General features: G+C 40.6%; 3 protein-coding genes across 4 annotated transcripts; 2 read left to right on the forward strand and 1 right to left on the reverse strand.

Moving 5' to 3' along the window:
• Window positions 1-1,107: 1,107 nt before the first annotated feature.
• Window positions 1,108-3,285, forward strand: LOC135939880 (larval cuticle protein A3A-like). The gene is made up of 3 exons (XM_065484487.1): window positions 1,108-1,317; window positions 1,372-1,580; window positions 2,652-3,285. The coding sequence occupies exons 1-3, from the start codon at window positions 1,306-1,308 to the stop codon at window positions 3,034-3,036; spliced, it is 606 nt and encodes a 201-aa protein (XP_065340559.1). The 5' UTR covers window positions 1,108-1,305; the 3' UTR covers window positions 3,037-3,285.
• A 263-nt stretch (window positions 3,286-3,548) lies between these two features.
• Window positions 3,549-6,122, forward strand: LOC135939750 (mitochondrial enolase superfamily member 1-like). The gene is made up of 10 exons (XM_065484303.1): window positions 3,549-3,732; window positions 3,800-3,902; window positions 4,174-4,292; window positions 4,350-4,504; window positions 4,708-4,826; window positions 4,878-5,035; window positions 5,085-5,219; window positions 5,274-5,445; window positions 5,498-5,682; window positions 5,747-6,122. The coding sequence occupies exons 1-10, from the start codon at window positions 3,655-3,657 to the stop codon at window positions 5,852-5,854; spliced, it is 1,332 nt and encodes a 443-aa protein (XP_065340375.1). The 5' UTR covers window positions 3,549-3,654; the 3' UTR covers window positions 5,855-6,122.
• A 4-nt stretch (window positions 6,123-6,126) lies between these two features.
• Window positions 6,127-9,854, reverse strand: Cog7 (conserved oligomeric Golgi complex subunit 7). Of its 2 annotated transcripts, XM_065484193.1 has the most exons (13): window positions 9,586-9,854; window positions 9,428-9,526; window positions 9,279-9,359; window positions 9,111-9,215; window positions 8,928-9,059; window positions 8,690-8,873; window positions 7,910-8,320; window positions 7,376-7,635; window positions 7,199-7,319; window positions 6,966-7,139; window positions 6,719-6,915; window positions 6,438-6,660; window positions 6,127-6,381 (listed from the first exon to the last, which is right to left on the reverse strand). In XM_065484193.1, the coding sequence occupies exons 1-13, from the start codon at window positions 9,586-9,588 to the stop codon at window positions 6,209-6,211; spliced, it is 2,163 nt and encodes a 720-aa protein (XP_065340265.1). In that variant the 5' UTR covers window positions 9,589-9,854; the 3' UTR covers window positions 6,127-6,208. The 2 variants fall into 2 exon arrangements, with proteins under 2 accessions (XP_065340265.1, XP_065340273.1); XM_065484201.1 differs by lacking the exon at window positions 9,586-9,854 and having other exon boundaries at window positions 6,128-6,381; window positions 9,428-9,541.
• Between the last annotated feature and the right edge of the window lie 61 nt (window positions 9,855-9,915).

Below are 9,915 nucleotides of genomic sequence, written 5' to 3' on the forward strand. Positions count from 1 at the left end.
ACTTGGAACAGGTGCTATGAGGAATTAGGAATATCTTTTACAAATACACTACAGAGCTTGGCTTACTTCCTACAATAACTGTACAAAGGTTTTCCTGAAATCTAAGGACTTGAAAAAATTAAAGAAATACTCGCGCAATTTTGTGAAAACTAAAATATTTATGAAAATTACTTCTTCTTTTTTTTGTATAATTGTCTGAGGATGGGTTGCTATATGTAAAACTCGAGAGGAAAAACTAATTAATACCGCGTTTATCCATCGTAAGAAATTGTTTGTTATTATTTTCAAAAGTCGATTGCGTGAATATTGAATCAAGGTTTCTCTGGCAATAACTTTTTCGGTTGTGTGGTTTCCAAAATTAATTGTCACTCTAATTACTATATAAGCACAAAAAATATAATTTGTGCGAAACATCACGATAAATTGGGAAACCTTCAACTTAAAATCGGAAATTCTGATTTCGTTCAATTAAAACATTTCATGTGAGATATCTGAATGCATTATAAGAAAATTAGTACCTTGGGAAAAATTTAATACATCTCACAATTGAATAATTAGCACCTGGGTCCTATTGAGAACATAATTAAATTTTCTTTTTTAACGTAATTCGACTAGAAATTTAAATAGTACTACCATCGCAAGAATGATTTACAGTCTCCACGAGTCTTGAGTTTTTAAAAGTATATAGAGTTTACGAGTTTCTCCACTTAATTCTCAAGTCTATAGCTGCTGACAATTGGAGATTTTATATGACCACACGTACAACACTGAAGCGCAGCAAGAATATGATACCGCATGAGTCGCGCGGGCAAACGCACGCAACGTCTCACCTAAATAAAGCGACCTGACTGCTCTATGCACTTGTATGGTTAATTACTGACCCTGTCGCGCAACTCAACGACGACTAAGGCGGCGACCACTAAAAATAAAAGCAGAGCCAAGCTCTTTAAACAGGCGTGGCCAATCAATCTCCCAGCATTGTTTGGAAATTGGAATCCACCAAGAGTGGGCATAAGGTTATGTGCAGCGCGACAAACGCGCGCGCGACACAATTAAACTCTCATTACGAGAGCTGGCGCGCAAGATGGGTTTGCCGAGGAGCACGTGACAACTTCGAAGGTATCAAAAGATGGGAATAACTAGTTGTTACATTTCCCACTCTTTGGCCCCCACACTCGATCGCATTTTCCATTCTGGAGCGACCCCTGAAAAGCCATCTTCGCCCCTTATGCGCCTCCGAGTATAAATAGCGCGACGACGCACCGAAGAGTCATCATTTCGCAGACACAATCATCTCCGGTCAACATGATCTGCAAGGTGAGTACCTGCCTAGCCTCACTCTGGCCCTGTTTACACCCTGCCTTTGCTCAGGTTGCTCTCCTGGTCGCCCTGGCCGGCGTTGCCCATGCTGGCGTCATCGCTCCCGCCATCTACAGCCACGCTCCCGCCGTCTACAGCCACGCTCCTTACGTCGCGCACGCTCCCGTTGCCTATGCCGCCCCAGTTGCCTACGCCGCCCCGATCGCCAAAGTCGCTGCCAAGGCGGAGTCCAACGACTTCGACGCACATCCGCAGTACAGGTATTAAACATCGTTCATTATTCACGGATTTCTCTTACGTGTCAAGCACTGTTATGTTCAAAAACAATTTACCAGGTCGCAAGACAGAATGCTGCGATGATTTATCAAAAGCAATCAAGCATTTCACTCAAGGGAGAAATCTAAAGATTAATTGCTAGCTCTTTAAAACTAAATTAGTTTACAAACATTAAATAGATGATTATAGTATATACTTGTCATAATTACTTTTAATTTAACTCTTGCATTTTCCTTAGTCGATTTTCTGAATTATGAAGTTCAATTTTTATGTTCTCAACCAAAAATTTTCATATCAAACCGCAATTTAAGGCTACGTTACTGATATGTAACCTAAAACGTTTAAATTTAACGAACCGTGTGAGTAAGGCACTAGAACACAGTGCTGCACAAAATTGTAATTGGCGCGCTCAATCTGCACTTAGTGTAATCGTACACCGTGTTTTTATTATCAATTCAAAGCACTCGACTGCTACGATAAAGGAACCATTCAAAAGGTGCGATATTTTGCAATTTAAAAATTGAGGGTGATTGAACTAAAAATCACTTTAAAGGTTTTTGCTACGAAATACAAAATTTTATAATCAATGGCGGGTGTGGCACCAATCCGATTATTGGGTCATTAAATAACTCGTATTATTTTTAACTTTTTTTGTTCGATATATTTCGAGTGCCACAAATTATTATAAAATTTAAAAAAGTCAAACTATTTGAGCCAACAATTTAATCAAGTCCTGGAATGCCACAGATGAAAATTATTGGAACCAGAACGAGGTTTATGCCTATATATTATATTTTTTCCTAAGTTACTGGTTCTTGGTCTCGGGTGAAATTTAAAAAATGAATTTTTATGGTCGGCCAGCTAATTTCAGCCCGTCCTGAACCTGTAATGAAAACCATGTAGTTGACCTATTTTCAATTTCATTTTTTCTAATTTGCTTTGGCCTCTGGTACTGCGCTGTGTCATACCTTTCGCAATTTCGATAAATAAAACATTAAAGCCACACGGTGGTCTTTGCCCTCGTTTCCTAAGTTAGACCCGCATACATTTTTTAGCTTCTCTTACTCCGTGAGTGACGCGGTGACCGGCGACAACAAGGAGCAGCACGAGAGCCGCGACGGTGACGTCGTCCAGGGCTCCTACTCGCTGGTCGAGCCTGACGGCAGCCGCCGCGTTGTCGACTACACCGCCGACCCTGTCAACGGATTCAACGCCGTGGTCAACAAGGAGCCGGCCAAGGCGGTCGTTGCCACCCCTGTGGTAGCCAAGGTTGCCACCCCCGTCACCTACGCCAAGGTAGCAGCCCCCGTCGCCTACGCTAAGCTTGCCACCCCCGTCGCCTACCACGCACCACTGGCTTACCACGCGCCGGTAGCTTACCACGCGCCGACCGTCGTGGCCCATGCGCCCGTCGTCGCGCACGCTCCCTACTACGCCTAATAACCCCGAAGCAACCCCCAAGACCGCAACTCAGCAGGAATGATCACCGGAAGAAGAACGCGCGCATTTTTTGTTTTACACTTTTCTTGCGACGACTTTTTAGTAGAGTATAATTTATTTAGCATAAATTTATACTGTAGATAACTTGAAGAAAATGTAAAATAAATATGTTATGAATATTATATTATATATGTTTAATCTATAATATCATCAATAAAAGAGTCAATATTGCAAACTGCCAAAAAGCAATTTGTGACTTTCTCTTAACTACACGCATTAAGACAATCATTCTTCGGGCTGAAATGGTAATTCCGGTAATTGGATTCAACTTAAATAAGACTCGCAGGTCAAACAATGCATCAAAGAGATTAAAGAACGCTGCTTTTCTCTCTGTGCACAACTGTTAGCAGTGAAAAGTGTGTCATTGGCGCCACTTTTCTCGAATTTGAGTTGAATGATCGGACACCACCTAGTGGATACAGCCCAAAGCCCCTGAACCTAAGTATTATTTTCGTTATCAAGTGGTTCAACGAGACGCGAGAGATACCCAACCCAACGACCTATACGCAAGTGAAAGCTATTTTGCGTTAAACGGGAGTGCGCGCAGCTATCATTGAGATGACACAAATAATTTCTCTGGAGTGTAATGACGTTCGCTTCCCAACATCGCTCAAAGCGCATGGATCTGATGCTATGGTAATACATTAAACAAATATTCATCAATCAACAAGGAAAATTAATTATCTCTCGCTTATATTTCTAGCACACTGATCCAGATTACTCTTGCGCTTACGTGACGGTCCGAACTGCCGGCGGGCACCAAGGTTACGGACTCACATTCACCATTGGGCGAGGAACAGAAATTGGTGTGATAGTCTTGTCGATTTATAACATCTGAAAAACTGCTGCTTTCGAAATATGTTTTTTTTTCTTCGTGAGAGATAATATTGCACACACTTATGCGGCACACTAACTAAGCGTAAAAAATGCCTCAATAATTTCCATGAAAAGTCTCAAATATAAATTTAGTCGATTTTAATTCAATAGAGTAAAACCGTTTTTCTTCTAATTAGAAAATTGGTCTACTAAACAAAAGACATTATAAAATATATTGAAGGATGAAAAATATATTTTCAGTTGTCCAAGCTGTGAAGTCTCTGTCATTTCTGGTCTTGAAAAAGAGAGCATATGAGGACATTTTCAGGAAATTTGGAGAGTTTTGGCGCGAGTTAACAAGCGAATCTCAGCTCCGATGGGTCCGAAAATCAATTAAAATTTTAAAAATATGATCTGAAACCCGTGAAAAAATACAGTTGGGCCCCGAAAAAGGCGTGATGCACTTGGCTGCGGCTGCCATTGTCAATGCCCTTTGGGACTTGTGGGCCCGGATGGAGAAAAAACCTCTCTGGAAGCTGCTGGTCGACCTGAGCACAGAGGAGTTACTCTCTTGTATCGACCTCAGATATACGTAGGAAAAAACAATTAATCTCAAATAGTCAGCCAGTACTTTTTCCAATTACTCAGTTTAACTGTCTTATAAGTTAAACAGTTTAATATTTTGTTAATTTGTTTAAAGTTCTTTTGGAAAGAAATGACAATTTATAATTCGGCTCAATATTTTCCTGTCTCATTCCAAAAGATTATTATTTGCATTTAATATCATTGGAACAGGTCCAATGTAATGACAAGGAACGATGCTTTTAAAATTCTAATGGAACTAAACCCCGGCAAAGAGGAGCGAGAGGCAGAGATGAGGCAGAGCGGCTACCCTGCTTACACCACTCAAGCAGGTAGAAAATACAGAGCTTGGTGCGAAAAATATAGCATGTGACAATAACAAGGCTGGCTGGGTTACTCGCCTGAGAAAGTGAGGCAGCAGTGCGAGGATCTGATGCAGAGAGGCTTCACTGCGTTCAAAATAAAAGTTGGCCAGGACCTGCAGAGCGACATAGAACGATGCAAAATGGTCCGCGAAATCATTGGCGATGACAAAATACTGGTACCAAAATTCAGGTGAACTTCAGACAAAAAATAAAATTCAAAATTAGATGGTGGATGCAAACCAACGGTGGGAGGTGCAGGAGGCCATCGACTGGATGAAGCCTTTGGCTCCATTTAAACCCCTGTGGATTGAAGAACCAACATCCCCTGACGATATTTTGGGCCATGCCGAAATCGCTGAAGTAAAAATTTACTTTCAAAAATTTTTCAATTTAAAACAAATTTGGCTTCTGCAGGCCCTGGAACCCCTAGGAATCGGAGTGGCCACTGGGGAAATGTGTTGCAACAGAGTCATGTTCAAACAATTTCTGCAGGCAAAGGCAATGAAATATTGCCAGATCGATTCATGCCGAGTCGGAGGCGTCAATGAAATTTTAGCCATCCTTTTGATGGCAAAGCATTGCAATGGTGAATTACTTGCTGTTTCGCTTAGCCTTAATTTAAACAATTTCACATGCAGTTAAGGTTTGCCCACATGCTGGAGGAGTTGGCTTATGTGAAATGGTGCAGCACCTGCAGATTTTCGACTACATTTCAATTTCAGGGGAAAAAGAAGGCCGGTTTATTGAGCACGTCGCTGAGGAGCATGAGCACTTTGTGAACCCCTGCATTTTAAATGAAACTGCCTGCTACATCGCCCCACTGGTAACCGATTTACAAACTTTGATTGCACTATCCATAATTAATTGGCTTTTTCACGCTTACGCAGGCGCCAGGGTACAGCACTCAATTCAAAACTTCAGTTTTGGAGCAATACGCGTTCCCCTACGGAACAGAATGGAAAAGGCTGATTGCCAATGGCTACTTCAAAAATTAGAAACGATATTGATATGTTAAGGAAAAACTGAATGGCTCTACTCTATGTGGAAAAGTGACTCTGGACGGTTAGCTAATAGGGAAATTCTATGAGGGGAAATTAAGTAACACGTTCAGCTGTACAAGAATTATTTACACTTCCTCATATAAATTTCACTATTAGCTATAACCGGCCAGAACTAACTTTCCACACAGAGTAAAGCCATTCAGTTTTTCTTAATTTAAAGATTGAACCTATGTATTTCTTTCTTTGTTTTCTTAAAAGATTGATTTATTGTGTACATGATAAAATGCAATATATTCTCGCTCAATATTCAACAACGTATTTTACAAACTCACAACACTATTCTCACAGTCAGTTGGAAGAAGTTAGAGTTCTGACTTGCCGGATGGCTGCTACCAGGCGAGGAGAGCACCCAGAACTGCCCGTCTGGTAATCCTGGGGAGGAAGCTTTAGCAGGAGGCACACTTGCTGCAGCGGCTCTGAAAGAGACATGCCAAGGTCTTCCAGCACGTTTCCCAAATAATCTGAATAATCAGGACAAAAGTGAAATCCATACTTGTGATTTTAGCTCATAGCCTACTGATATCTATAGCCAACTGCTTTGCGGCTGCTGGTCCAATTTCTTCTAGCGTCAAAATTCGCTCACAGTACGCCTGGTTGAGGCTCTTTGACACAGAGTTTAAAAGAAGTTCAGCTGCGCTACCCTGAATGTCAAGTCCGGCTTTATTTAGGCCAAATTTTAGCGATTGACTGTCCAGGAATGGTTCCAGGTGCTGTGGCAACGTCATCAAATACTGCCCAATCTGCAAAGGGAAAAAATAAGTTTTTCCTGATTTTGTTTTATATTGTTCATTTTCTTACTTGAGTGATGTATTCCTGGGGCGAGAAGCTGAAATCTGGCAGATCAGCTGACACTCTATGTAATTGCCACGTTTTGGCTGCGAGCACAGCGTCAAGCTGAGGCATTACTGGGGAAACAATTACTTCAACTGCCGTTTTGTGCGCTGTTGAGCACAGGTTTGTTCCATTTCTCAGAGGCGCTTCCAATAAAGGATCCCCTGACAACACTTATTACGTACACTGTGGAGATATTGCATCTGATTATCACCTTTGTAAGCTTTATCCATCAACAAATGAAGGTTGGAGCGTCCGTCTGGGGTCAGAAGGAGTTCATCAAATTTTTCCGCAGCACTGGTGCTAGGCGCAGACACGAGCTTCAACAGCTGGCGTAAACTATTACTTATCAGGTTGTCCAGTTCTTCAAGCTGCACCATCAGTTCACCTATTAATCAGGATTAGTTTTCATCATATTCTTCTAAAATAATATTTGCTTGACTTTACCGCTGGACTGCAGCATGCTGAGGCACATTTTGAACAGTGTCCAGTCTTCATTTTCGCTCTTTTCCTTCAAAAGCTCCTCCAGTGTTTGGATTTGGATGGATATATACTTTTCTGTAAAGGCCTGAAGGGTATTTTTGTTTTCATTTTCTTCTTCATCTTTATCTTCCAGTTGTTTACCTCAATAGCAAGGAGGAGACCAGCAGCACCGCATCCATCTGTCAGTTTCATGCACCGACTAACAGCGGCAGAGGTGAGGTCAATAACTTTGGTTTGGCCAAACATTTGCACCCTGTCCTCCAAAGTGAGCGACTCAGTCTGGGAAATCACGGCCAGAAGGCGAGGTTTTTCGAGCTCTCCGTATCTTTGTACGCCAATCACCCAAGGCGCGTTTACTGCCTGAGCTAGAGCTAGAATCATGTCAGCGTCCAATGTGCAATCTGCAACAAATTCATAATTTCAAGTACATAGCTGTAATAAAGTGGTCTAACTAGGAATTTGCTTAGAATTTTAGAAGATTTGGATATGATTAACTATATTTAAGGGGGTTTTATATTGTTAATATGCACAAAATCTTCATAAAACATCTGATTTATTGTGATTTATATTTTTGCAGTTCGCATCAAAGCAATTTTTGGAACAAAACCTCCCACACAATTTGTTGACAATAGGCCAACTTTGAGAAAATAAATAATTGTGCTTAAATATTCATACCTTGCATCATTCCATCAACTGCAAGGTTCAGTTTTGTACCAAAACCTTTTGTGACCTGCCTCAGGTCTGTTAGGGCAGCAATGCAATCCTCGTGGCTGAGTGCCGATCCGATGCAGGAGCTGATCGATGGTTCAAGCGCAACCAGTAGATCAGCAAACAGCGGAAGCAGAATATTCAGGCAGGGAGTGTCTGGAAAGACCTCTGAGCACCATCGCGCTTGCTCTGCCCAGGACGCGAGAGTCGCATCATATACACGCCGCAGACACTCATCAGCAGACTCATCCTGCTCTTGTTCAGCGAGTTCCTTTAGCTTTTGGTATAGATTTTTCTCCTGGCACTTGTGGTGGTACTTCAGAAGCTGCGGTAATCTTACAATCGAATTAAAAACGTCCACCAACTTCTTCGATTCACCTGAAATGAATTTATTTAGTTACAAACGTTTGCATTTACTTAAAATAATTTTTATAACTATAAGCACATACATTAAAACGCTTTAACAGGTTATTTGCAGACTTTTGAAAAAACTGGTGAAAAACATCATCATGTCAATTTGGTGAAAATACTATAACTTTAGTAACTTCAAACTGGAAAATTATTGCATGTATCACCTTGTTTTTATTTCATACAAAAATGTCGAGTTTTTTTTAGTGAATATTGAATTATGACATAGTTTTCCTACGAATCTCTTTATATCTCTTTCAATAAGCAATAAGATAGAAACCCTGCCTTGAACATCACAATATTATTAAAATTTGCATTTCTATAAGCAGGCAAATTTACCTAGCGAACCAGTGGTAAAGGCTTGGACCAAAGATGGGCTGGCTTTAGCCTCTAGCCTATTTTTCAGCCCTTCCAACTGCAACTGTTTTGCCTCTACATCAGGTGCAGTTGCCAAAATTCTTAAGCTTTTTTGCATACTGACAAGTTTTGAGGCCATTGCGCTGAGGTCAGACTTTTCAAAGTTCTGGAATGATATTAGAGTGAGCCGAATGATCAAGAGAGAAAATCAGAGCCAAACCTCCTCAAACTGAGTGACCAATATTGTCCAATTGTCCACTTCGTGCAGAGCTTGTTTTGCTGCCTGCAAATTAGTTTTCAGTTGGTCTATCTTTTCTAACGCTGCCATAGAATGCCCAGTGTTTTGCTCTGCCTGTAATAAAGTTGTTATTAAAGGGGAAAAGAAAAAGGGCGTAGATTTTACATTTGCTAATTCCTCTTTAACAGAATGCATTTTTTCTTTGAGAAGTAAGGCCTCTTGATTTAACTGCTCCGCATCCCTGAATACCTGGGGCAGGTGTTGAAGCACCTTTGGCACAAAATATTCAAATATTTTTCCACATACTGAACATTTAATTTGTGGGATACATACCTTCTGACTTGAGTCTTCTAAGGCATTGCTGACTTGGTGTGTGTACACTTGCAATTTTTTCAATAAAGACAGCTGGAATTGCTGGCAAAAAAGGACAAAAAAGTCAAGCATTGCATTTCATGTAAATATTCACTTTCAATAATACATACTTCTTTGTTTTTCTCGGTTTCAGCTGGAGGAGCCGACGTGTACATTTTGTTAATCCATTCGACGGGATTAAAATTCTCGTCTGCAAAAGCCGAAACATCCTAAACATTTTGAAGCTATTTAATTTTACAAAGCTGGATTACGGCGCCGTAATATTTACCATGCCGGAATATTGATCTGATCTTGATCGCAAATATGGATAAGAAAATGGACCGGCTTACAATAGATTTAGGTTGTTTTGATTGTGACAGGACATTGACAGCCTTGCTTAAGAGATTGGTTAACAGAGTGGAGTTATGAAACTTCAGTACTACAAATTTTACTGTACAACGCTCATAAAAACATCAACACGCAACTAATGTTTTTTGCAAATTCATAAAGAAATGCTAAATTTTACTTCTCATTGACCTTCTTAATAAATTAAATTTAAAAAAATTATTTCCTTTGCTAAACCCTCCTGCGCCTAATGACGACAACAGCTGATGTTGGT

This window comes from Cloeon dipterum, chromosome 1 (assembly GCF_949628265.1).
Source record: "Cloeon dipterum chromosome 1, ieCloDipt1.1, whole genome shotgun sequence".
NCBI classification, from domain to species: Eukaryota; Metazoa; Arthropoda; class Insecta; order Ephemeroptera; family Baetidae; genus Cloeon; species Cloeon dipterum.

Coding starts and splice junctions, on each gene's coding strand:
- LOC135939880 (XM_065484487.1), top strand. Junction 1,581..2,651: donor GACGCACATCCGCAGTACAG/GTATTAAACATC, acceptor TACATTTTTTAG/CTTCTCTTACTCCGTGAGTG.
- LOC135939750 (XM_065484303.1), top strand. CDS start 3,655: ATGACACAAATAATTTCTCTGGAGTGTAATGACGTTCGCTTCCCAACA. Junction 4,505..4,707: donor TGTATCGACCTCAGATATAC/GTAGGAAAAAAC, acceptor TCATTGGAACAG/GTCCAATGTAATGACAAGGA. Junction 5,446..5,497: donor GATGGCAAAGCATTGCAATG/GTGAATTACTTG, acceptor TTTCACATGCAG/TTAAGGTTTGCCCACATGCT.
- Cog7 (XM_065484193.1), bottom strand. Junction 7,320..7,375: donor GTCTCCTCCTTGCTATTGAG/GTAAACAACTGG, acceptor AATACCCTTCAG/GCCTTTACAGAAAAGTATAT. Junction 6,916..6,965: donor GATGGATAAAGCTTACAAAG/GTGATAATCAGA, acceptor AAGTGTTGTCAG/GGGATCCTTTATTGGAAGCG.